The sequence below is a fragment of the Puntigrus tetrazona genome, chromosome 25 (genome assembly GCF_018831695.1).
Source record: "Puntigrus tetrazona isolate hp1 chromosome 25, ASM1883169v1, whole genome shotgun sequence".
In the NCBI taxonomy this organism is placed as follows: Eukaryota; Metazoa; Chordata; class Actinopteri; order Cypriniformes; family Cyprinidae; genus Puntigrus; species Puntigrus tetrazona.
In genome coordinates this window covers 15803529-15831148 of record NC_056723.1, presented here as the reverse complement: position 1 = coordinate 15831148, position 27620 = coordinate 15803529, and the positions used below count along the sequence as shown (strand labels likewise).

The 27620-nt window shown below is 41.1% G+C and overlaps 1 protein-coding gene across 2 annotated transcripts in view; it reads left to right on the top strand.

The window, feature by feature from the left end:
* Positions 1–27345, top strand: part of LOC122331076 — a 205327-nt gene extending 177982 nt beyond the window's left edge. For both annotated transcript variants that reach the window (XM_043228526.1, XM_043228527.1), the window contains one exon: positions 14724–27345. In XM_043228526.1, coding sequence (XP_043084461.1) covers positions 15646–26217 — 10572 coding nt within the window. In that variant the 5' untranslated portion in view covers positions 14724–15645 and the 3' untranslated portion in view covers positions 26218–27345. The remainder of the gene's footprint in view (positions 1–14723) is intronic.
* Positions 27346–27620: the final 275 nt, after the last annotated feature.

Below are 27620 nucleotides of genomic sequence, written 5' to 3'. Positions count from 1 at the left end.
GAGTGGAAAGAAATTTTGAGAGAAGGAACACTGGATCTACCCAGGTTTCTCCCTCCCTCTTCTTCCCGCTGACCTGCATAGCATTGCTGGCAGCCCCTCTTGCACCGAGCCCAACATTCCAGCAACAACAGGAGCTGCTGAGGTGAGGACTCCTCATTTCCTCACTCGCTCCCTCTCTCTCTCTCTCTCTCTCTCTCTCTCTCTCTTCCCCCTCCTCACCGTCCTCTGTGTGGTGTTGCAATTGCCAGCAATTACACTGGCCTCAGACGTCTGCTTAGACTTAAAGAGCAGTGCATCGCCTGCCAAGGACTCGATTACAGAGGATGCAATTACCATGCATAGCCTGACTTAGCCTAACATAGCATTGCTTAGCTGATAAATGTGTTTAATGGCATTAGCGTAAAGTACGTGTGCTATGCTAACAATCCTCGTCTTCCAGACATTCAGGTCATAGATGGCATTTTCATAAAGGTAGAGCGTAATTCTTCCCGCCCGGGTTAAGAATCTGGGCTTTTCAGAACGGAATACTAGCCGAACGGAGCAACCGCATCACAGGTGGGGAGGAATTACGGAGCCGACTGGCAATGAATGACTTGCTCAGACGCGGTTTCCCAAATTCCTTGATGAAGACGCAGAGGACAGATCCAGGCCCAGCTTTCCAAAAAACGATCTGTAGTAACATTTATCAAACCAAAGTGAAGTACTTTTTTTTACATGTATATAAACAACCCCCTGCAAACCACCCTATCCCCACGGCAGAGATAAAAGCTCATACCAGTGTCTTATGAAGCAGTTTTTCTGTCCTTTTTTAAGAGCCTTTGGGAAGATACTCCTTTTATTCTTACTGCAGGGTGGCTGGACACTTTTAACATTTCAGAAACTTTTACGAGTTAGTATATCATTTTAATCACCTTCCCATTTGGAGTCAGACTGCCTGATAGAGAAGAGTTTTCGGCTGGGTCACTCCCCTAGAAATGAGATTCTTTACAACCTTCTTTCTCATATTACTTCCTTTCTAAAATAAGTACAAAAATGGACAACGGACTGTTTTGCACATTTTCATGTTTCCGAGCTTAAAATAAGTAGTGTACTTCTTACTGTACCCAGACTTTCGTGTGAAGTTTCAAGCTGTTTGTCCAACTGAGGTAAGGAAAAATGTAGAAAATTTAAAGGGCAGAGACATGAAAGGATCTATTTTGGATTTGGGCCTGACTGCTGGCCCTTAGCTGGCCCAGCACTGGCCCAACCCTCAACCAATTAACTGTAGTTGGTATACAACTTTATTGCCGTGGGATTCTGATGCTGCCAAAGCTATAGACAGACGTGCTATAACTTAGGGAACAGGAGAACGCTGGTAGGAAAGAAAAGAGAGGCACTGCTCAGAAACTTCCTGACCTGGATGGAGAGGTAGGGGCACACATGATGAGAGGAAGAGAACAGTGGAATCACAGACCCTAGTTTGTCCTTGCTGGCGAACCCTGTAATGGCCTGTGACAGCGTTTCCTCAGCGGCCCCAAAGGCAAATGGTTTATTCATCAACGGCACTCCAGGGTGTGACCACTGCATGCTCTGCTCACACGGAGAGGTGATACATAAATTACACCCTGCATTCCTCACTTCTCACTTTTGATTGGACTGTCTTTCTGAAGATTTGTGCATGTAAACCCTAACATAACATCTATGTGAACTGCAAGAGCATTGCACAAAGTTACCTTTTAACTGATGATACAGTCAGTAAATAGAATCCTAAAAATTTGCTGAGATCCATGTCTTTGTGATGTTTACAAGATTTTTTTCTGGGTTGTACGTTTGTTTTTTAAGGCGGCCCTTTAACCTTACAACCTCGTTCTGACCTCTCCTCCTTTGAGCTGGATAACATCTCTAACATGCTCAGTCTTTTTTATGTCCTCCTTTTGTTTTGTTGCAGTGCTACATATATAGAGACAGAAACAGAGGATACTTCTGCCTATGTCACATACTGATTCACACACACACACACACACACACACACACACACACATAATTAACGTTTCTTTTTCATCTAATTAAATTAGTCTTTAAATTGATATAAAAGATAGATATGCTGGTTAAGAGTAGGGGTAGAAGCTTGGCAGTCCTGGTTATAAATATCTTGACTTTTTTTTTTTTTTCAAGTAGTAGAAAATTGTTTTTCCCAATTTCCCCAATAGATGCATGTAACCATCTGTAAATAGGAATAGCTTTGTGTCATTATGGGCAGCTGGTCTAAACTAGGAGGGAAAAAATGAGAAGTTATGAAACCTTCCCTTGATATCCACTGGAGTCAAGGGCTTGAAGAGATTAGTGTAGTGTCCAGCTATAAAAACAGGCATAAAAAGAAAGGGAATGTATGAATAATGTGCTGTGGAACAGGATTACAACCTGCTGCGCAGATCTTTCTGTTGTAAGAAGGGTCTCTTGACTCTCACCTGAGGCCCTAGAGTCCTTATCAGGCTGAGCTAGTTCTCGGACTGGCATGGAAAGTAAATGTTAGTTCCAGCCTTTAAAATAAGTAGGCTTTATCGTTGCAGCTGCAATAATCAATTGGTTACAGTGTTAATCTTTTTGTGATTATTCTTCTGTTCTTTGTTCATTGTTTTCTGCAATGCAAGTTCATGGGTATTTAAGCAGCAACCAAACTTGGTAGAACAAATTGTACTAATAAACAAATGTATACAAAGTAATGTACAGTAAACGTATTACAGGGACAATTCTCCTGTAACAACCTGAGATAAAAAATTTTGCCACTGACACATTTCGTGGATGGCACCTTGTGTTACCAGCCCCGACCACTGGACCATACCACAAAATGAAAGAGTTGAGTGATGCTTGAGATTATATGCTATTTGTGGCATGCACAGTATGAAGACTATGAATTAGTTAGTCACACTCTATCTATGCTCAATCTACCTCCAGGTCTTGCTTTGGTTTGGCCGCTTCACTTGAACCACTAAAAGTACACTAATAGACAGAGAACACTTGTTGCAGCCGGGCATCAGGTTCATACTCACTGTACCCAAAATGAGCCAAAGCTGCTCAACGCAGGAGGGGGGCACAGACAGTGGCTCACCTCTGGGCATCTACGCTTGGAAGTGTCGAGATCAGCCTGGACAACCATTGAGTTTAGCTCAAACCCTGATCAAGCTTACATACCTGTGACTTCCTAATGAGCTTGATTAGTTTGCGTAGGTGTGTTTGATCAGGGTTGGAGCTAAACTGTGCAGATTTATCCTTGATCAAGGGCACGTGGTGAAACCTTCCACTGTCCAGACTTCAACATTAACCTCCATGCTAAACTAAGGCTGAGTAATCTGACAATCATAGGTAATGTCCTGATTATCTTGGTGGTTCTAAAGATTATCTTCGTTATTATCTGAGCTGACAAAAGACCGAAGCATAACAACAAACGCACAGCACAGAAGGATTGGAACAGCAGAGATTCCTATTTGTGGCAAGTGTTTATAAAACGTATCCCGATAAACATATTTATTCTCTAGTCTCAGGATGCAAGATTTCATGTGTTCACACTCAGTACTCTAGATAAAAATCTGTGTGGTGTGTTGTCTTTGTCACATTGCGGCACACCACACACTATAGAAGCAAAACAGTGAAACCTAGGACCTTTGTGTCCTCATGTTTGTGGTATCTGACATTTTGAAAATCTTTTGAAAAAGTCTAACGCACTTCGTCTATCCTAGGGATGTGCTTACTCTGGTTACAAAGGGCCACTATCATGTAGCTTTACTCATAATTAAACAAAACTGAAAAATATGACCTAAAAGTCTTCAGGATTACCTGTAAATTACAGACAGGTGCGTTTGATTAGGGATGGAACTAAACTCTGCAGGAAAGTGGATCAGTGCTGCTTATCCCTGATCCCTGAGTTGTGGTTGAGGTGATTAGCATTTGTGTGTTTTGAACCATTCGTTTGTGCAATTTTTGAACCACTACAAATGGAAAAGCATTTCTACCTTGGACTTTTCCACACGCGAGTATTTTCACATTCTTAGTACTTTGTGCTATTAGCATAACGGAGGAAAATATTTGGTTAAGCCAAACAAGGAACTGAGAACGATGAGAGATTTAATGGGATCTGATCAATCCAAGTTACTCTGTCAATAAACAGGTCCATTTATTACTGAACCCAGCACAGCCCACCTGAATGAGGTCTCTGCCAACAAACCTAGATCCTGCTGACCCTAGACCAGCCTGTGAGAATGACTGCTGGGTCTGTCTGTTTTGAGTGGACCGTCAATACCAGTTCTGTGCTACAGAGAGTGGATCAGTACCAGTTCTGTTCCAGAAGATCTCAGTTGGTCGTACATGCTGTCTGTGGCCAGACTCACAGCTATGAATGGCCCCATGCAGCCACTGTACAGAGCGTCATTCTTCTCTCTGTGATGTGGGGCTGACATCCAAGGGGTAACCCAGGGAGGAAGCCAGCAGCGCTGGGTGAATATTTTCCTATCCCCCCTGTCAGGAGTAGACGTATCGGGTGCTGTTTTGTGTAAATGTGTCTTAAGCTTAAAGAAATCTAAGCTGTGTTCATTGACTGGGAGTGCGGCAACTGTAGTGAGGGAGAGAAAAAATGGTTCTCTCTCAACACCCCCACTTTCTCTCATTAGATGAGCAAAATAGAGGAGGAAAAACATCCAGGCCCTTGTGGCCTCTCCATTAATGCCCCTGGGTTTGTTTGTGTTCCCAGTCATTCACCCACTTTGCCATTTCCCCAGGAATCTTAAACACCCCCGACTCCCTGTTCCACCTGGACAAGGGCCTCTGCACAAATACGGTGTGTCCCACTATCACAATCTTGTCTCTTAAGCTGTGGTCAGGCCCAGATGGCGCTCTGTAATTCCAGGAATAGCACCTTAATACCTTTCTACCCAATTCCATTTCCATACCTATCCTACCAACTCCCTTTTTTGTGAGCCACCCACTATAAAAGACCACCAGGACTGGAGTGACTTGATTCAAGAGTCCTGTTCGTTTTCGGGAAGAGTTACCTCCCGGACTTGCCCTAGACATGTTGATGGACCCTTTAAGACCCCTTGCAGTGACTGACACTGCACTTCACCCACATGACAGGATTTTTATAACACACACACAGTGCCTCAGATCGGAGACACGGGGGAAAGCCAAGCATAGGCTCTCTCCTGAATCTCAGGGGCTTTCACAGGGAAATATTTGTGAATTTGAAAAATAAAGTCATCCTGGAACAGCAAAGGAAGATGAATGGGGTCCTGTGCTTCACTGCCGGGCGTACTGAACCCCTCTGTTTTGACTTTTTTTTCTCACTGGCCAAGTGGGTACACTGGGCTGCTTGTGAGGAAAGGGGGCGGAAGCAGGAAGTGGCTGTGTAAGGTGATCTTGCAGCGCTGCACAGAGACTCTTTTCAACAGCGGTCTCTCACTCCATTGCAGTGACACATCAGGCAGTCCTCAGGCCACATAAACAGCAGCTCACACCAGGGACATCCCAGCATGCACCAGCACCCCACCGCCAGCCTCAAAGACTCAACATATGAGAGAGAGAGAGCCATTCAGCGGTGGAGCTGGCAATCTTAGTCACCAAAGTATACAGCTTAACTACCGTTTTTTGAGAAAGAAATTACATATTCTGTCACTTGCTGAATGTCTGTCTTTGACTCAAACCGGACGTATAGGGTTGAAAGTGTCATAACTGTGTGTTTCTCTATTTCCTGTTTGTATTTATATAGCGTCTGTGCAGCATAAAAATGCTGCATGCAGTGGTCACCAGCTCAACATTGATAAACTCCATATAGTAAAATAAAGCAGTTTTCGATCATTTCTCCTGAACTTGACTACTACCTTGTCTTTTAATGCAAAGTTCAATAGAACGATGTTGTTTTTAAAGACTTGTGTATAAAATGTGGGCAGACATGACTTCGGTAGGTCCGGTATGACTGAGTGTTTAAAAGCATATTATTGTTTCCAGAAGCATTCGTCTGAGGTGCCTTGTGGTTCTGTTTCCTATCGCATATGTTCATGGGAGTTTGTGTGTGCATAGCCACATTATTCAGTTCAGTAGCTCTCAAAGTTCAAAGACCATCAAAGCTTTCACTATTATAAGACACTCCCCAGACAGAAAAGCACTCATAAAATCTTCCAGTGATCCGTTGTTCCAAAATTAACTGGAATAAATTGTATTAGGTGGCTGCATGGCACTTTCTCAACTTTTTTTTTTGTCATCTCCTTCCAATAAAGCATCACACTGACTGGTATACTTAAAAAAGGCTGAGTTGTAATTAGGTCATTTGGACATTTCCTTGGACTATTTAAAGGAGGCATGCTTTAGGAAAATGTGGGTATGAACTGTCTCACCCGTTCATTGCCTGGAATTCCCTTCTACTGTTGGCTAGCCGACTAGTGTTTTTTGGCCTGCAGGGACAATTTAAATAGAATGTGACAAATAAATGGAATAATGACAAGTGGCTGAATGAGGCTCTCGTCACACTGACGCCCATCCTTTATTTTAAGGAGTCAGAGGCTGCTTCAGTGGCAGGCCTGGAATTTTATCCATGGCTGTAAGTGGACCTCCTTGCTTTCTAATTCGTCTTTCTGTTCTTTTCTGTACGTTCTCCTGATTCATCCTTTCTTTCTAAATCCCTCTTCTGTCGATTTTCTCAAACGTTCACCTTTTACTTTTTTACTCGCCCTAAATGTCACTCCCTTCCAGCGCCATTTAACCTTTAACACCAAGAGAAATTACTTTGCACGCCATTGTTTTGACCCTGATTTCGTACTTTCCTGTGTGGAAAAAATGACCTGACTCGCCTCAAGCCACAAACACCCCTCGCAAGACCTGTCAACTCAGGACCAACCTTACAGTCATAACTCTCACAGACTGGAAGGAATCCCTTCTGTAACATCTAGCAAGTCTGGGAAAATTTTTAATTAAATCAAAAGGCCCTGAAAGGTGCAATCCTTAATTTGAAGGTAAACACATGAGTAGCCAATCCACACAGAACAGACATGTGGTTTTAAACATTTTCCCCCTTAGATCAGTATTTCCCAACCTCAGCCTCATCAGTAGTGCTCAAACCCCCACAATAACACAAAACAGACATGTGTTTCTATGATTTCAATTTATCTGAATATTGATTAGCATTACTATTGTTTGACCTAAAATATTGGACTTCGGACAAAAACATTCCATGGAAATGGTGCCAAAACTGTTATCCAGGCAGTTGTAAAACATGCATTTTATTTTCTTGCCTTAAAAAGATTTAATCATGATCAGGTCTATTTATTGTTATTAACAAAACAAAATTATTCTGTGTACTCGCCTGGGATAGGAATTACCGCTTTTAGATGAATAAGTATGACACTTTAATAGTAACCCACTGCTGAGCTAATAAAATGTTTCGCCTTCTTTATGCTTGTAAAATATCATCCAATATGGTCACTGTTCAGTAATTAGGTTCAGTTGAGTCAAGTCAACAGCTGACCTGAAGAATTGGAAATATTGTGTATATGATTATTGAGAGACTTTTTTACTACCTGTTGCCGCCTCCTACATCATTAATCAGAGTTGATGGTGCTGACTTTATAGGAAATGTCTGACTTCCTGTTCATCAATCCTTTCAATTCTGCAGTAAATGCATAGAATCTGAATGGATTACACACAACTTTTTTGCATGTGTGCGTACTATAAGTGTTGCTTTAAGTTTTGTTTTGTGCATTGTAACGTGCTGAATTACTTTAAGATGCGTTGTTTAATTTAGGTCTACATTAAACAAAACAGCATATTAAAATAAGCCATGTCAAGATAACTTAGCCTATAATCTAAACGCATGTGAGCAAAGACCTCATGCTCTGAGGCTGTTGAGATTGAGAAGATAGTGAAAATCAGGGACACATACAGACTAGAGATATTTATATATTAGACATCTTGCCGAGTCATGTCTTGTGGATTGTTAAAAACAGAAATCCCAAAATTTGAGGTCGGAGTTCATTAGCCTGTGGGCAGAGAGCCAAACTTTTGCATTCTTCACTGCAGTCCCTTATCTTGTATTGATCATAAGACCCCACCCAGATCCGCACCTGAGAGACACAACCATGAATGTGTACATCTGTGATTTCATACATTCACAAAAATTTCCAACTAATGGGAAAAAAAATCTTGTTTAATGAGGTTGTTATTTTGGTTCTCTTTGTGCACAAAGCAAATTACAGCTGAGCCACTGATGTCACATGGGATAGATGTACGAAGGTCTTACAGGGTTTGGAACGTCATGAGATTGAGTAATTAATGACAGAATTTTCTTTTGAGTGAACTCTTTTTGAACATCTTTAACTCATAGCGATGTTAAAGCCCATTAAGTAAACAAAACCTAACTCATCACAACCTCAGCAACCACAAAGTAACAGCACGTCCTTCATTTTATTCATGGTTATAAGACTAAATGTTCTCTTGAAAAGTGTTGATCTGTGGTATTCATGTTGAAGATCCAGGTTTATAAACCCTGTCCTCTGACATATCCCAAACCCTTCCTTTATGTTTGCCTAATGTCTTCTATCAAATAAAGATGGAAAAGCCCATATAAAGAGAATACATTACGTAAAAAAACATTTAAAGTGATGTAATGTGACTGATTATAATAACAAAATTGGTAATTCCCCTTTTAGGCGCTGAGTGATTTGCCCTGCCACTCTCCCTCTGTTTGGCCCTAACTGAACCTCAACATCAGTTGAACATACAGCGTTTTAGTTGATACAGGCATTGAGCCGAAGAATAAGGGAGTTTAGCTCATGTGGTGCTGGGCTGTCCTCTGTCTTTGAGAGCTGCTGAGAGGATATGAAAGAAAAGTGGAAGTAAACTGCACTCGTTGCCAAACTTCTAGAGCTCACTTATCTTTGGCTTGAGCCAGGCTTCTAGAATCATGTCTTTTACCTCAGTCTCTCTCTGTCTCTCTCTTTAAGCAAGATTTTAGGCTGAAAGCCAAGGATCACAATAGATAAGTCTGATTTTAGCTTTATTTGAAAAGGATTTCAGCGTAATAAATGATCAACTATTAAGAGAATTTCCTCAGAGGTCTATTAAGAAGTGGAGTTGAAGAGGTGGAGAATGTACACATATGAATGAAATAGCTGTAACAGATTAATGAATAAATATAATCTCATGCCAGGCGCAAATGGAAATCTTTGTACAGTACCTTTGCAAAGTGACTGAAGTTATTGTATCCAGTTCAGAGCGTTTGGGGACATTTTGGTCATTAGCGGCGATCATGTATCACTTTCTCCTTTCGTCCTTGATGAAGTTCATTTTACGGTTAATAAAATAAAGCTGATTCAGAACAGTGACAAAATCCTCCAGCCTGGAAGAGGAAAGATCAGTGGAGGCTGATATTTTGAAGGGCTTAATTAGTGCTAATAATGATCAAGGTCAACAGGTTCATAACGAGACTAGGAGCCTGACCCTCTTCTCAACTTATTAATGTCCCATTAGTTTAACCATCTATTGTTAACACAAGACATTTTCTCACTCGCTCGCTGCGCGACTCATGAGTAATGTTCCATATCCTTGTAGGCCTTCGGGAAATTGTGTCAAAAATGGGGAAAATCTCTTTTTAAACTGCCTGAAACAAAGATTCCATCATGTTTATGGAATGCTGTGGTTAGCAATATGGAAACAGACTGGGTCAGAAATTACATAGTAAAAATGGTCTGGTCTGGGGTTGGAAAGGGAAAGTTTGAAGGGGGATAAAAGGGGAGCTTCTGGTATTACACTCTGGTCTACCCCCACAAAACAAACGCATGAATGCTTCCTACCTCTATCTAAAATTCTTCCCCACACTGCTCAGCACATTTCTGAAAAGGACTGTTATGAGGTAACCGTCTAGTGCAACTATCAGTAACCTTTAATTATAACCTTTATTAAAAAAAATATACGTCTTTCTGGTACCCGTTAGCTATCATGCATGGCAAAAGCTAAAAATAAATGGTTTTGCGAGCTACTGCAGCTGTGTTTGTTTTCCAAGCTACTATTAAAGTTCTTTATTATCTGCATATCAAACACATCAATTTGACTAAATGAGAGTTATTTTTAAGTGTCATGAAGAATTATGCTGGCTAATTCACACTAGAATGCTCGCAGGATACTGAAAAGTGCTGCCGATCATTGTTTACTTAAGTCTGCGTGTAAAAACTCAGGCAAATTGCTTAAATAATGGATGTTTTAAAAAAAAAACAATACAAAGAGAGCTGATTCTTTTGAAGGTAGGTCTGGCTAATAGTCGCCACCTTTGGCAGAGCACCAGGTGTGTGGGCGTGAACGCTGACAATCCTTTAGCCAGTTGCGTTTTTGGCGCGAGCAGTGCAGACTTAAAGCGATTTAGCTGCTACCTGTGCGAAGAGAGGCAGTCCCATCATCCCATGAGGGTCTGTCATGATCCTCCCAGCCTTTCAGATTCTCTTTTTGTTGTCTTTGTCTCTCCCCTTCTCTTTACTTTGAGGAGATCTTTTGCCACAGTGAGCATCTGGAAAAAGCCGACAGTGTCAGGGAGGCCACCCAACACTCCTTATTGGCTTACAGAAAGATACAAGGAGCCTTTGTGTTTAAAGGTGCAGGATTCTGGAGGATGTGCCGTCTTGAGCAATGCTATCCCAGATGGACCCTTTTTTGTTTTTGGAGCTTTGTCTTTGTCATTCCTACAAATGCCAGCTAAACCCCTGTGGAGCATCCTGTAAACGGCAAAGACATATTTATAAGAGTTACGACTCTCATCCAAAATAAAGGAGCTACCTACACAGGCAGCGTTTTAATTCATCATAGGCCACTCTAGAGGCCAAATTCCCATAAAAAGGCATCCCATAATACATTGCAGAATGCACTGTGACAATGAAATGTTGATTCACTCAATCCTGAAATGGATTAGGCAACTTAAATCAACATTAGATTGTCAAGTCATGTTTCATGTGAATTCATGTGATTTATGCCGAGTATGACGCACAGTTTTGGTATCTTTGTAGTGCATTTCAGATTAGTCAACGGTTCTATGTAGGCAGTGCACTGGCTTCTGGAACAGAGCCTATGCGTGAAGGTACTTGTGCATAGAAATAAATTACAGTGTGATAGTATAAAAGATGGACACTGTCACTATAGGTTTCTTGTTTAACGTGTCAGCTCCTCTGTATTTTGTGTAAGGCTTTGGCTAATGCCAGTGTTTTCCTTCTTTGTGGAAAAGAAATGATAGTTTTGGCTTTCCTGTAACATATTGTTCTTAACTGCTGGCTGGGAAATCAGGGTGCACTGTGTCAGGCGTGAATCATGTGTACATTTATCAGAATTTAGTCTAAGTTACACACAGGAGTAAAAGCAATACCATTAGTAACAAACAAATCATTTCAGACCCCGAGAGTTCACACCTCAAGGTCATAAAGACGATTTATAATTCATTTACGCCCAAGTAATGGACAGGTAATTGCTTGGGTTCCACGCGCTGTAATAAATAGAAGGATTGCCAAGGGAAAGAGACAGAAGAGGACTAATGGAGGTTTAATTGGAGATGATATCTGAAAGGATATTTTCTCAGAGGTGTTAAATGGTGTGTTTTCATTGTGATTCAGACCACATACAGTACATCCTGCGTGAAATCTATCTCAGGAAATTAAGGTTTTCTTAAAGACATTTAACGGTTTAGCTTTACTCTGAGGAAAACAGCAGGATAAATGTCTGAGATGCACTAGATAATTAGCATTTAGATGTTTATGTATACGATTTGACGTGCAAACAAACTTTTTCTCCGCCTTCGAGTGGGTACATGTGTGGTACAACCATATGGAGTTTTTGGTAGTGTGTGGGCAGGCTGATTTGACACCCGGGCTGTGGAACACACAAGCTTGCCTTAATTGACTTATAAAACTGCCTAAAATGCTGTTTTATGGAGCCATTTCCAGACTACTCTCACGGGATTCGATATCAAGTCATACTTTGCAACTCAATGTGCAACGGGCATTCTTTATTTCCTGGCCAAGTTCTCATAAACTTTAATCTTTCATGAGTGAAAAAAAATAAAGTTGGCTTACCAGAGAGCTAACGTTTCACCAAATATGCACTTTAAATAGCATATGGATGGATAAGGGCATTAATTCATGGTCTGTGTGTGGCAAGGACTGGTTGCAGGAAGAGTAGAGATAGGGCGGAGAAGTCAGACTGACAGTTGTGAGGATATAAATGACCCCTCGTTCTTTGTATGCTGACAGCTCTGGCTTTGGTGATACTTCTAGTAGGCCCCTGCGAGTCCTGCAACTGCGTTCTTTGTTGTCACAGTCAGCTTGTGTTCCCCTCTGTGGCCATTCCAGGGGGCTGGCCGGCCTGGGCAAACACAGAGGGAGACGTGATGTATGGCTCCCGGCCAGATCAAGCTTCTCCTCTGCAGGGTGCTCCCAGCAGTCGAGTGGAGTTGAGTCATCCTTCGAGTTGCAGGGAAATGAACAGACACTCCAGCTTTGACTATGACAGGAGCTGGAGGGGGGATGTGACTTTTCACAGTCAGATCCAAACCCAGGTAGAGCTCGGACTCCAGACCAACCTGCTAAATACCAGAGCCAGGTGGACGACGGGATAGATAAGATAGCCTTTGAGAAGAATGACACAGAAAGTCATTGACAAAAAAAAAAAAAAAAAAAAAGTATCCATTCAGTTTAACAGCACCTTTGAAAAGGAGCAGTTCATAGGAGTGTTTTTGCCACAAGATTTTTTCTTTTTAAACGTTTTGATAAGATCAGATAGGGCTTGTAAGGGAAGAATTTAGAGTCTTTTAAAGTGCATTCCTTCTGAAATTAAGCTTAGGTTCAATTATGTTATTGCTTGAAATATTAAGATGGATGTTAATCCTTTCTTCAGCAACAAAAATGAAAAGGTATGTTAATTCTAAGCTATTAGGCCTCAGGTCTTCTGTAGCTGGAGGCAAAACGGTCCTAAAGCAGGCAAAATCGTCACAGCTATAGTTTTTATTTGCAGCTGCCTCTAATATGAAAGTTTCAATCTTTTACTCTGCTTAAATGGGCTTATTATTTATGAATTGGCAAAGAGTGATATGCTTGGGCAAGAGCAACCATCTCTAAAGGTCCTTTCTCAGGGGTGAAACATTGGAGATAGACTGATTTACATGGTCTATTATTTCCAGGCTTCTCTGCCAATAGGAAGATCAGTGGCTCTTAGGAGTCAATGTGTTTGTTTTATTTTTTCATTTTTAACAAAGTGCTTCAGGGATTTGTTCTTAGGGCAGGTATGTTTAGCCACACCCTTGTCAGTCACGCTGTCATACTTTAAGAGTGAAATACTCGCTGTACACTCAATGTTATGAATTGCCCGTCTGTCAAAATGCCCCATTTGCTTCAAAAGAAATCAAATGCGTAGCTCACATGTTTTAAAACGAGTCATAGCATGGCTCTCATACCTTACTACTTTATCAAAAGATGAGACCAGCGCTGTAGCCCGTGGCCTTGTCAAGGAAACAAGTTGATTGCGCTGCATATACAAAGCATATTAATTTTGACAGGAAAAACAGTGACTGTGGAAGAAATCTGTGAGAGGGCAAAGGTAATGTATTGGCATCTAAGATGGAAGTAAATAGCTGTCGAGATGGATTACACAGTCTTTTGTCTTACACAAGTTGCAGTACAACCCATTTCTGAATTATATACAGCAGTGCACTTATTTGTGGGAGGTATAAATGAGATGAAAGGTTAGGTTAGGGTGATAAGTGAAAGTGAGGGAGGGAGGGAAAAGTAGCTTGACCGACATTCCCCATTTTCTCGCCATATGACGCAGATGTATTGTTAGTGCTCTTTAATTTTGCTCCTGTACCATACCATTATGGATGCTTGGTCATGTGTGCCACAGGGAAGAATAAATTATGTGATAAGGTTGTGGGTTTTGGTCCAGAATTTGTTGGCTCTAGGAGAAAACAATAAAAAGTAATCTGCAAAAAAAAAAAAAAAAAGTTTTTGCACAATGTTCATAGGTCACATCTGTAAATTTTTCCCCCACTGCTTTTACTCTTGTGGATGTGCAAGTGAGAGAATGAGAGGCAAGTATTGACCTGTGATTGTCTATCCCTCCATCCCCAAATGGCCTCAAAGCAAAAAGCACTAATAGTCTCTTTGGACATATAACTTTTTTTTTTCCTAGGGTCAGCTGCTCAAAGCACGCACTTGAAAGGCACTGTATACATAGATTTTCCAAGCAGAAAAATAACACTTTACTGCCAAACTCTCAGCTGCTTATAGTCTGGCCACAGCCAAAACACTCTTAGCCAAAGTAAACCTGAATATAAGCAAAGTCTGGAGCGCCCAAAGAAGGTCATACACAATTACTTGTCTCTTCACTGAGATTTGTATGTCATCGTACCGAATGCTGTATATTTTGTGTACAGTTTCATACTTTAATTTGCAAATCTTTGTTGATTTATGTGAATGAGGATTAGGCATACTGTGTGCCAAAACTGATGCAATCCTGCCCTCTTTAGGCGAGCAGTGGAATTGCTTGATCTCAGTCTATTTTGCAGTTCTACAAAATAAATATTTTATCACCCAAGTCATAGCTTTTGTTTGTAATTATGATTTATTTGTTATGTTAGAGTAGTGTAGCATATTTTGATATTTTTAATGTGAAATGTTTATTTTAAAGTGAAAACTGATTTATTTATTTTTTTGTCCTCTCTCTTCCATTTTCAGATCATCAAGATGACAGATGAACATTCCGTCATCAGGGAAATGAAGAGATAAAGACAGAAAATTAATCCTGTGCTTTGAGCTTCTGTTACTGCAGGCCTATTGATTCTGACTGGAACACCATGTGTCCATGTCGCAGCCTGCGCAGATAAGGACCAGCGTGCTAAACTAGCCACACCGGCATCATGACTGAAGAGACTAAACAGCCCTTGGCTGCCAAAGAGCTGAATAATGAGTCCAAAAAACAGGATAAGGGGGCTGTGGAGCATAAAAGCTTAAAAAGTCCCCAGAGCACTTTCACAATGCGAGTCTGGAGCCACAGGCTGTGAACAATCTTGCTAAGTTTGCAGAAAAAGAGAGAGACAACACACAGCAACGTGAGGCTGTGATTCGGCCACAGCAGGCTGGAAAGATTGATTTTAAGTCACTGCAGAATCATTCATTCAACAGCAACCGGACGTGGCCCAACGGCAAGGACAACCCTCAGTCGCCTAGTGGGAAGAGTCGCAATAGAGACAAGAGTAAAAAGTCAGGAAAAGGAGAGCGTGGCAACCCACAGCAGTTGTACAGACTGAGTATTACAAACCCACGCTCAAATCCCACAATTGGGATAGCCTATCCCCAGCAGAAAGTCTCGCCTCCAAAGAAGATTGAGTCCAGCAGGGGTCCGGTCTCAGGCAGCTACCGCTTCCATGTGCCAAGTATTCCAGAGCGAGAGGCTGAACTGCAGCAAGAAGAACTACAGTTCAGATGCTTCCAGGAGAGCTCGTCTAACCTTACTTCCCAAAGCTATACCTCACAGACTGTCGTCGCCCCCTCTGGAGGAGCTACTCACCAGAATCCACCACAACCGCAACAGAAGCCCAGCCCAATCGAGAGCAACAGCACACAACCTGCCAATGAAACTTTATTCCCCGACTTTCAAATGAGCGAAACGGACACATGGCAGTCTCCAGACAGGACTTTCAGAGGCACTAGTTTTGGACTTACTTCACAAAAGCCAAATAACCTTGTGGATTTGAACAAGACCAATGGTCCTTTTATGCCAATGCCATTTCAGTACGGATACCCATTGTTAGAGGAGTCAGCCTCAGATTCCTTTTCCTGTGATCGAAACATACAGTCTCAAGATTACATTGACATTTCTCTTACCCCTAACCAGGTTTCTCATAATTCATTTTCCTTTTCACCCTCTGCAGAGGGACATGAGGCCATGCAAAGTAATGCACAGTTTGGTAATGAGCAGGTAGAGGACAGGCAGTCATACCAGGTACATCCTAAACCACCCCAGTACATGCAGACACAACATGGTGTGCAGTCATCGGTTCCCACCAATGATGAGAGCTCAGTATCAAGCACTTGCCAAACAGAGCAGAGTAAAAGTGTTTCAGAGAAATCTAATTCTTTTAGTCCATTAGACAACCGGGACACAGGCTTTGCGGTAGTGGGCAAGAGAGGCTGCCATCTTAAAAATGGCACCACCAGCCAGAGAGTTCTTATTCAAGGCAGTGTTCATCATATTAGGAATATTGCACAAGGTTCCAGTTCCCAAATACATGTTATTAGCCCTCCACATAATAGTATTCACATCAGCCCAGGGCCAGTTGACAAAAGTGCAAGTAAACACCATGTCAGGGTATCACACCCATGGGAAGGGCCAAACAAAGCCTTCCCACCACCACTCATAGACCAGAACTCTACACCTTACCCGTTTCAGTACCAAACAGCACCAGAACAGAGACAAAACAGCATTAATGGCCGTATGCCTTGGCAGCAGATACGCTTCACATCTGCCATGCCAAACCAAAACAGGATCGATTTATCCAGGCAACTGAGCAATCAGCAGCTTACTTTTTTGATAGGCCCATCAGACTGGCAAGATGACAGTAAGTCCCACAAAAACAGCAACCAGAAAGACTCTAATAACTTTGTAAACAAAAAGACAAATGAGGGCTTCTCAAACCAAAGGCAGGACAGTGTCAAGCAAGGTTGCAACACAATTCCACCATGCCATTTTACAAATAAGGTAGATACAAATCAAGGCCAGGTGGGCGATACCAAGAATAAGTCATTATACTTTGGTATTAACCCCTCAGTGCCGGTTACATCATCAAGAAACTGTAGCTACCCTCCATTGCATGTAGCACCCTTAGGACTGAAGATGGTGTCACCATATGAGTCTCCTTCACATTCGCCTACTCAAAATCCAGCATCCAGCAGTACATGTTCATCACTCTCCCCAGCCTCCACAAACTCTGTCACCAGTAACTCTGATGACAGCCAAATTTCAAAGGTTCTGTCCCCTCAGTTTTATCAGCAACAACAGGACAAGGCACTGATTTCTTCTAGTAGCATGAACGCCAACCAGCATCACTACCATTCTGAAGCATCCAGAGGCTTGCACTATAAACAAGAAAAAACCAAAGAGAACATTGCAAGCTTCATGTCACATAGCAGGCATTCAAAGTCCAACATGGACAACGGGAAAGGTTGTCTGGAGACCTACAGAACAGAAAACCATCCCCCACCTCCGTATTCTGCCCACCAACTTGCCACATCATTAGTCTCAGCAAACCTTGACCAATTGGATGTGCTTTTAACATGCAAGCAATGTGATCATAATTTCAATAACCTCGTCTCATTTCTTGACCATAAGCAATACTGTGTACAGCATACATTTGCACAAAATGAATTTAAAGATGTGCCAAAAGTGGAAGACATAAGGAAGTTTCAGACGGACCACACAAAAGCCATGTCATCTGGATCCAGTTACACAATTTTGAGGAGTTCTTCAGATTTGCATCTGTCTCTGCTTGGACTAAACAAGAATGGGGAAATAGTGCCAGATAATGAAAGCAAAGGAGATATAAAAGATGATCCAATGAAACTGATGCTACCATCTGCACCCCTGCCGGATTTAGAAGTGGAAGATCCCAAATTGGATAGCCTTATCACAGAGGCTTTGAACGGACTAGGCTATCAGTCAGACAATGCAGAGATTGATAGCAGCTTTATTGATGCATTTGTTGATGATGATCTCACCACTACTAAATGCACATCAACAAGACAGACTTTGACTACCAAAGACTCCACAACATATGAAGGTAGAACAAACAGTGAATCAACATCCAGCGAGACATCTCAAGCTCACAGCAAATATCCTTTTGACTCTGATTTGGACAGCCTTAGTTCAGACAGCAAACTCGCAGACAGCCCTTTCAAAGAAAGCCAACATGAGTTGATACAAAAGGAAGGCCTCAAAGCAGAAACTTCTCCAACAGAGTCCCAGTCACAGGAGTCGAACTGCACACAAATCGAATGGGAAACAAGAAAGTCAGAGCAAAGAGAAGAGGAAAATGATTATGGTTCAAAGTTTCTACTATCAAGCAAGTTTTCTGCGAGATGTGGACTTAAAAGCTTGCAGAGTAGTACAGCATTAGTGAAAACAACATCCACCTGTGCCAGTAAAAGTCCAACAGCTCAGAAACCAATACCAACTGAAGGAAAAAGGAAGAGGACAGGTGGTGGAAGCTGGAGTAAAGAGCTTATTCACAAAATTGTTCAACAAAAGAACAAGTTGCATAAACTCCATGTAAAGGGCACCAAAAACATGCAGTTTTCACTTGTAATGGAAAGAGTTACTCCTGCAGTGCAGAACCCGACTTTTAGGGAGTACGATTATGTTTCTGACTCAGACGATGATTGTGAGCCTGTTAAGATAGCCAGTCAGGGACGTCTCAGCCAGAGCATTCGTTGCAAGTACACATACACTAAGGAGTGCAAGGGGAGGATTCGAGCTGACAAGAGCCGGGAAAGTTCATGGAAACAAAACAAAAATGAATGCTTTGATCCCAAGAAAGCTTTGGATGTTTCTCCATCCTTGATGAAAGACAACCCTGGTCACCAAAGGCTCAGAAGACGGAGCAGTAGGTCTTCCACAAGCAGTGAACTGAGCACATCGATAAGTATTTGCAGCGATAGCATCGGAAGCCCGAAAAGTACTGAGCATACGGATTCTGACTCTGAGAAACGAATAGAAGTACAAAGGAAAGATCAAGACTCTCTTGAACAAAATGCATACGAAGAATCACCAGCAAGGATACGGAAAGAGTCTAGCACATCACTGGCTTTGACCTTTACGAAAAATACAAAAAGGTACAGCACTGACAAGATACTACTCACTGAGCACAAGGATCGGTTCACTACTTCAAAATGTTCAAGCATTATCTGTAAGACTGAAGAGACTGCATCAGAGCATACAATGACTAAAAGTACTGTCAGCCTTGCCAGATTCAAAACCACCAGAGTGGAAATAGAGGAAAAAGGGGACCACTTTGGTTTTGAGGCAGGAATTCTTGCAACCACAGATGAGCCATTCAAAAAAGATTACCCAAAAAATGTCACATCACCAAGAGCCTCTGGTATAACACCAAATCCAATGGAAACCACCAACAATAGAGATTCTAGCCATGTTCTTAAACTCAAAAAAGATGCTGTCACATCAAAGGGTAAATCCCACAAGAAAAGAACAACTAGTTCTGAATTGTCAGCACCCATTTTTGAGAAAGCCAGCAATGACAGCATATCAAGTGAAGAAGCCAGCAGAAGCTCAAATGATCTATTCCCTGACCCCCCACCTCTCTGTAGTTCACTTGTGGACAAAGTCTGTTTATCACCTTCAAAAGTCCATGATGCTACAGCACAAAAAAATGGGCAATGTCTCATTCCTTATCCTTCAGAGCATGATCAGAGTCTCATAAAATCGCCCCTTTCTTTTGACACAACGTCAATGTTTGGTGACCTTTCAGTGGGAGGTTTTGAGAGCAATCTTTATTCAGATATTCAGCTTGCCAAAGAGAGCTTTAGTCCTCTGGAAACCACAACAGATAAGAAGGAACTTTTTGAGTCGTCATTCTCACCATTCTTAGAACAGAGAGACTGGAATCTGATGGTTGATGTTACTCCTGTGCTGCCAGATGAGATTTCTCAGTACAAAGAGGACTCTGACTCAAATGAGAATAAGACCAATTTTGACAGTGTCCCATTTGCTTTGCCAGAGAAATTAATGGACTACAATCCTAATCTCAACAGTGGAGTGTCAGTTGATGATCTGGAAATAAAAAGGATAGTTACAGAGCTCGAGAGTCAGCTGCAAACAGCCAAACTCAGCAGCCCTCCACCATTAGAAAGTGAGCTTCCAAAACAGTTAACCATGAGCAAATTCTCTCCCCTGAGACTTGATCCTGACAGCGAAGATGATGACAGTAGCTTGGAGATGAACTGTCCCTCAGAGAACTTGCAAATTGCCAGACCAGTAGACTCACAATCAGCACTGTTCCCAGAACCTGACCTGCCATGGTCTAGTCCGATCTCATTTGGATTGATGTGTGGGCAGCAAGGTCTTCATACACCAACTCATTCCTCTACTATCAACACACCAACTGATTCAGAACATGACCATTTGGATATGAAGGAAAGCATGGGTCTCACTGTTTTGAACACAGAAAATGGTTCACCTATGCACCCAGAGGAAAAAAACGAGAAGAATGACTGTTTAGAAAAGTCAGAGGAGATGCTTGAGCATGAAATTTACACAGAAAATCTGATGAAAAGCTTGGAAGTGATTTCAGATTCTTTGTCTTCAGGGTTTACATCACCTCAGTCATCTCCTAATCAAGAGAGTATGGTTCCTGAAGAACATGAAAAACAAGACAACGAATACTCTGAACAAAATGAGTTTGAGAATATAGAATCTAGAAACACAAAAGCAGAACTAACAAAGTTCTCAGTTGCGACATTTAACACAAACACATCTACGCTAGAAGAGACAAGTAGTGACGTTTCAGAGTCAGATAACAGAACAAAGGTCTGCATAAATGAGACCAGTAATGACTCTGTTCATGATGAATTAGTAGCTACTGAACAACAGCTTGCAGAGAGTTCCTTTGAGAGTCCACCAACCACATTTGTGAACTCAAGTGAAATCGATTCACAGAAGTCTTCAGGCTCAACATATGAAGCCAAGTGTGAGTCTTCTGTCAGCCAAACTGAGTATGCCAAGTGTCCTAGACAGTTTGATATTAAGGACTCAAATTATACTATGCAAACTTCAGACTTCTCTAAAATATTCCACTTCTCAGCTACTACCATACTAAAAGATGCCATGGGTGTAGAAGAAATACAGAAATGTGATGAAGATTCAGCTCTAATTGTAAAGGCAGAATTAACTTCTGAAGACAATGGGCAAGTAACAGGTGGAACATCAGACTGTCCGTGTGATGCAGACCTCCAACAACCCATATCAAACATCACACCTCCTCATTGTGAAGACCACTTGTCAACCCATTCACAATTTAATCATACACAGCAGGTGGTTTCTCCCAAACATCTTACTGTAATTCAAGATGGACATAATTGTATAGACAAAGTGGAGAGAGCCATGCCTGACATGACGCTGTTTTCTGTGCAATCAGAATGTGAAGAGAATCAACAAAAGGATACCGAGCAGAGAACTCAACGTCTTATTTTGACGCAGGAGTTTTCTTACAACTCTATCCCAAGTCCTTGTGAGCTGAGAGATAATGGTTTACTACCAAGCACAATTACCTCTGCAGTAAGTGAAAGCAGACCGGCCTTGGAAGACAATAACTCGGATCCCATAAATATTGGCAAGTCAGATACTTTTGATCCAGCAACAACGGAATTAGATGATCCATTTAATTCCCATCTGGATTTAGAAGAAATTACAGGGAGTAAAATTTCTATCCCTCGAACACTGTTGGCTGTCGATAAAATTTCAAAACAACCTTTTTCTGAGCATTCTGGGGCCCTGGATAACTCTCACGATCCAGGTGCAATCTATGATTTGAAACTCAGCCCCCTAAATTACAGTGAAACATGTTTTAATGAATACGGTTTCACCTCTAAATGTTCAAACAAAGGAAATGACCAGCCTGATGTAAAATCTAACTCTACAGACAGTTATATTCTCAATGCCTGTGCCTTCTCTCTTGACAAACCATTATCAACCAGCCCAACATATAAAACGACTGAACAAGAGCCAGATATTCAGGGCCATCTGACTGGACTTGATATACCTGAAACTTCTTTAAATAACAACCAAAATAATATAAAATATTCAAGTATATCAGCATCCTGCACTAATTATGTTGAGGAAGACAGTGCTATTGACTCTGTACATGTGTCAAAACTTGACATGGATGTTAGTCACTTTCCACCTCAAACTGTTGATTACATAGATCTGCACCTTAAATTTCACAAGAAAGCAGATTCTGAAAAGCTGGACCCCCAGATGATCGCCAGGGATCATGATGCAATGCAAAGGTCAACAATGCCAGATATTAAGGAGATACCTAAACCTTTGAAACAATGTTCAAAAGTGGCATCCATGGACCTTACATTCACATCTGTGCAAAATGAAGGACCAAGTTTAAAGTCAAATGAGACAAAACCATCAACGAAAAAGGGTGGTACACAGAATGCAGTTCAAGGAAAATTTCAGTGTGAAATATGTGCAATGTTCTTTCGTACACAACCTGGACTTAAAAGACATAAAGCCATGAAGCATGTAGTAAAGACTGAAGGAATTTCTCCCATCGAAAATCTAAATATTAACAATCAAATGTTCATTCCCATTTTAATGCCACACCCAACGGAAAAAGCACTGAAAGGTAGCATGGATGTTTTAAGTACAGCAGTTATTTCACATACAAACAGAAGCACAATCTCAGATGGACAAGAACAGCAAGCAGATTCACATTTGATCTTTCAAGAGATTGCAAGTGATTCAGATGTGTCAAAAATCCCAGGAAGTTGCGATATTGATCAGATGACTTCTGTAAATGTAAAAGACACAAGCACTGAAATGTTTGCTCCAAAACTAGTAAAGCAAGACACCTTTTCAGATGAAATACTCAGTACTCTTAAAACAGATATATTGCAGGCTCTCTCTCCTGATTTCCCCTCAATGGTACAACAAAACTCTAAGTCACCTGAAAAACAGGTCCCAAATAGCAGTCACCGCTATCATGAAGTCAGTGTTAGGGAGGAACAGAACAGCATAATAGTATCCAACAGCAGTGAAGAGCAAGTGAAAGAAACTACTTCCATAGGGCATTCTATATTGCATAAGGAAAGAGACACATATGACACTGACAATGTTGTGACAAAGTATTGCGCTATTAAGCCAAATTATGTTCAGACAGAAGACATCCACAATCCACTTGGGGATTCTTCTGTGGATATCAAGCGTGAGGGCACCTGTTCTCCCACAGAAAACAGTCATGCACTTACTGAAACTTTAGGAATAGCACCTGATCTCAAAGCTTTCTTTGATGACGAAAGCACTTTTTCTCAATTATTCCCAAGAAATGATGACAGAAAAAGAAAGAAATGCGCAAGGGTCTATGGCAAAAGCAACAAAAAGCAAAAACAACTGTCCTGTTTAATTTTAGACTGCCCTCCTACTGGTGCCTTTATTGATAAGTATGAGGAGTCTAAAGAAAACAAGGTGGGGCACAAGTTTACCAGTGACATGAATGAATATGAAACCATGGAGATGTCCCCCAAAAGCTTAGTCAATAGTTCTATGGAGAACACGTGTCATTCAAAAGATGACCTAATGAATAACCAGGCTGGTTATAAGGAAAATGTAGAAACTGGCATTAAAGAATTCTTGTGTGAAAAAGAGGGCACAATAAGACAACCCTTAGAGCATCAGGATGATTTGCATGATTGCATTGTATCTGAGAACACAGTTTCTCAAGAAGACTGTAAACCAGAGGGTCCTGCTACAGCCTGCCCTCTCCAAATGGTCTGTGTTCAAGATAACACCTCTTGTTCGCCAAGCACTGAGATACCTAACCATAACACTACAATTCACATTCCTGTACCATTTTTTGAGCCGGAGAGAGACATGCCTTTGGTTGAAACAATTGCAAGCATAGAACTGAAAGACCCTGAAAAACCTTGGAAAAAGCCTGTGGAGCGGAAGTGTAGAAAACGCATTGAACCTGGACTTAAACCTAAAGACAAGCAGTACAAATGCAAAGTGTGCTTCACATGGTTTCTCACCTTAGGTGAGCTTGACTTCCACAAGCTCTCTCACAATCCATCACCTCCCCCAACTTGCTATATGTGTGTCCAGCGCAAGTTTAGCTCAAGAGAACAACTTAGGGACCATCTCAGGGAGAAACACGCCAAAAACAAAGCAGGTGTTTGGACTTGTGGCATGTGTTTGAAAGAAATTTCAGATGTCTGGATGTACAATGAACACCTGCGTGAGCATGCCACACAGTTTGCACGGAGAGGCCAGTCTCAGAGCTCCCTCTTGGACATGCCTGGGTGTTTTATGCAGGAAAATGCTGTGAAGAACTTCATATCATCAATAATGCAGCATCGACCCAGCAGGGCTACAAAAGGTGACAATCTTAAATCATCATCTAAGGAAGAGAGAAGAACATCTTTAGATGTTAATGGACAAGAGATGAAGGTTCCAGAGGAGTTTGATTCCATAAGTCTGAAGACTAAAACAAGTATTGGGGGAAGTAAACACTGTGCACTGACAACTCTTGAGGTTCTACCTAAAGCAGAGACTCCTTCAAAGAATGCTGAGATGCATCCTAATTGCAAAGACCCTTCGAGGGATTGTCACCACTGTGGCAAACAGTTTCCAAAGCCCTTTAAGCTCCAGCGTCACTTAGTTGTTCACAGCTTGCAAAAGATTTTTCTTTGTCACAAATGTCCAGTGTCCTACCAAGAGTCAAAAGAGCTTAAAGACCACCTTAAAAACGAACATGAGGAGACAGACGAGCCAGACTCAAAGCATACCACACTTTATACTTGTGAACTCTGTGCCGATGTCATGCATGTAATTAAGAAGTCCTTCATCTGCAGTACCTGCAACTACACGTTTTCCAAAAAGGAACAGTATGATCGTCACATGGAAAAGCACCTTGCCGGAGGGAACAAGATCTTTAAATTCAGGGGAGTAATGAGACCTTGCAAACCTTTTAATTCAAAAGATGATATATCTGACATGCCACCAAGCAAGAAAAGGAGAGCGATGGAGAACAACTTGGACATCATAGCATCACACATGCAAAGTATCAAGTCAGTGTTGTCAATCATAGATGATACTGTACAGATTAGTACAGAGGACCATTCTACTGAAACAAACAATGCCAGTGTGAAAATTGAAGATGAAGCTGAGGACTTCCTTGAATCTACCAAGGATATTATAGAGTGCACCGTGCAAACTGATACAGCAGAACAGAGTCTTTCAACAGAGCTGAAGGAAGAGGATGAAAGCTCTTCTCCATGTCACGAAATCCAGGCAGATGAGCCCAGGGAAGTCAGTGCAACTGACAAAGAAGCTCTGACAGAGATTTGTGACGTTAAAATAGAAGATGACTGTTGCACAATTCCAACAACATTGTTAGAGTCAGAGGTTAACGTTGCAAGCATTTCCAGGCAAAATGAACATGAGGTGGAGACGAACCTCTCAGAAAGCCTTGAAAATGCAAGTGAACAAGCAGAAACAACTGACTCAAGAGTATCCACCATTCAAGTATGCAGTCAAACAGATATAAGTTTACCAAAGCAAGACATGCAAGGACTCTCATCTTGCAATGACTTTGAACTCTCATCTGTGAAGCAGTCTTCAAATGAGACAAGCTACTTGAAGCAGGATCAAACAATCGAGACTTTATTCTCCAGCGACAGAAATGAGAATAAACAAGATGCTCACACTCGTGACATTGAACAGCTGACTACTGGCCAGGCTAAGCACATAACTATGGTTAAATCTGAGGAAACGACTTTGAAACAAAGTCTTGAAAATACCCCAAGGTGCCTTAGTACCACTGATTCTGCACGTCATACCAATAGCTCCAATACATGTGAAGATAAAGACTCAACCAAACAACAAAAGAAGAGGAAAGAACTTAAGACACCTCATAGCTCTCAGAGAACACCGTCTCCAACTGCAAGGGAAAATCTTGGCATTGACCCAAGAGTCAAAAAGAAGTTCAGACCTAACAGGTGTGAAAATATTGATGGGCAAAGGAAAAACGATTTTCCCAATGACTATCCAGTGCTTACATCAGTAAAAGATGACACAGTCAGCAACAAAATAATCTCCAAGCATAAAATAGGATCTTCCAATCTGGGCCTTCAGCTAAAGAAAGCTCCTGTAGAGTTCTCACCTAAAAAGGTTGAGATTGTACGCCACTTCAATGGAGATTGCAAAGGGAAAAAGAGCATTCCTAGGAGACCCATTCATTCCCCTTCTTCCAGGGTCCCCACCCTGAACAATTCGTTTAATAAATCGAGGTCCAAGCCAGGGGTCAGATCCATAGAGTCTCACTCATATCGTACTGCAGAGTCACAAAACAACCTCCTCAGCCAGCTGTTTGGCCAAAGAGTAACTGGTTTTAAAATTCCTTTAAGGAAGGACACTTCTGAATCTATTAATTAAGGATTAAATGGATGCTATTAACAAGGAGGTAATTAAGTGATCCACTAGGCATGTTATTAAGGCAGTTTATTCATGAGACTAGGATTGTATGGCCCTCCTCTGTGAAATCATTTAACTCCTTTTTTAGTCACTTTATTGCATTCCTCTTGTAAATGTGTATTTACATATATGTGAAGACCAACAGCAAAATGTATGAATATAGGATGAATTTGTTGGTTACAAATGAGTTTATTTTCTCTATTTTATAGCGGAGCATTATCTCTAAGAGAGTGTATTTCATCAGCACCAAAGAAAGGTTTTCAAAAAAAAAAGAGTTTACTTGAAAATGAACTGAGAATATTTGAGTTCCAAATAATGCATGACACTTTTACATTACATGTTCTTAGATGTTTTCCTAGCAACAGGACCAAAAGACATCCTAAGTCTGGACCATGTCAATGTGCCTATTGTATATGCTTCAGAGAATTACTCCTTCATACTCTTTTACTTTACTGTATTGCGAAGACACTCATTAGTATTAGCTTTTGTATCATCACTAATTGGTGCTATTTTATTATTATTATTATTATTTGTGTAATGTGAACACAATGTCTTATAACTGAAGGGAACATGTAGCAATTACACACATCATTGCTGGTACTCAACAGTTTTAGAGTAAATGATACAAAAATACTGTGTAAGATCAATCAAAACTAAAGGGTTCATTTGTGTCTTAATTTGATGTGTTCAGAGGAGGGCAAGGAAAAAGCCTTTTCCAAAACTGAATTCACTTTCATCTATAATATGAACTCAGGTGCTATTATTGCGCATGAAACCCTTAGGAATTCTTCCCATGCACTGATGTTACAATACACAAACCCCACACATGATCATCTATAATGTCCCCCAGGTCTTTAATTATTACTATTTACTAGAACAAAAGGTGCTTATGTTTATATGTATCTTATATTGTATAATATTGTAGGTTGATCTTTTCCAGTGCAATGCATAATGTCAAAGTTCTATTTTAATAATGTGCAAAAGATGAAGAGAAAAAGGAAAAGAAAATACAAAGCCTACTGAAGGCTTATGAGTGGATCACAAAGTGCATCATATAAACTTGGTTATTAAAAAAAATATTTGCATTAAGTCTTTTGTGTCTTTGTCTTCTCTGATGGTTTCCTTTGTTCCAATTTGACAGCTCCACAGCATGAAATATGTGCTTATAATTGCTTACAGTGTTTAATCCTGGGAGAAATTTCTCAAAATACAATGTGAAAGAATGAACTGTGTGCAGCGGGTGATAAGAAATAGAGAGTACAGCTTTGTTTTAATCAGGTAAGAACTGCACTGTGTGAATTCACATTTAATGATCAATTTAAACTGACATCAAAACGAAAAAGTGAAGATCATAGAGCCATCAA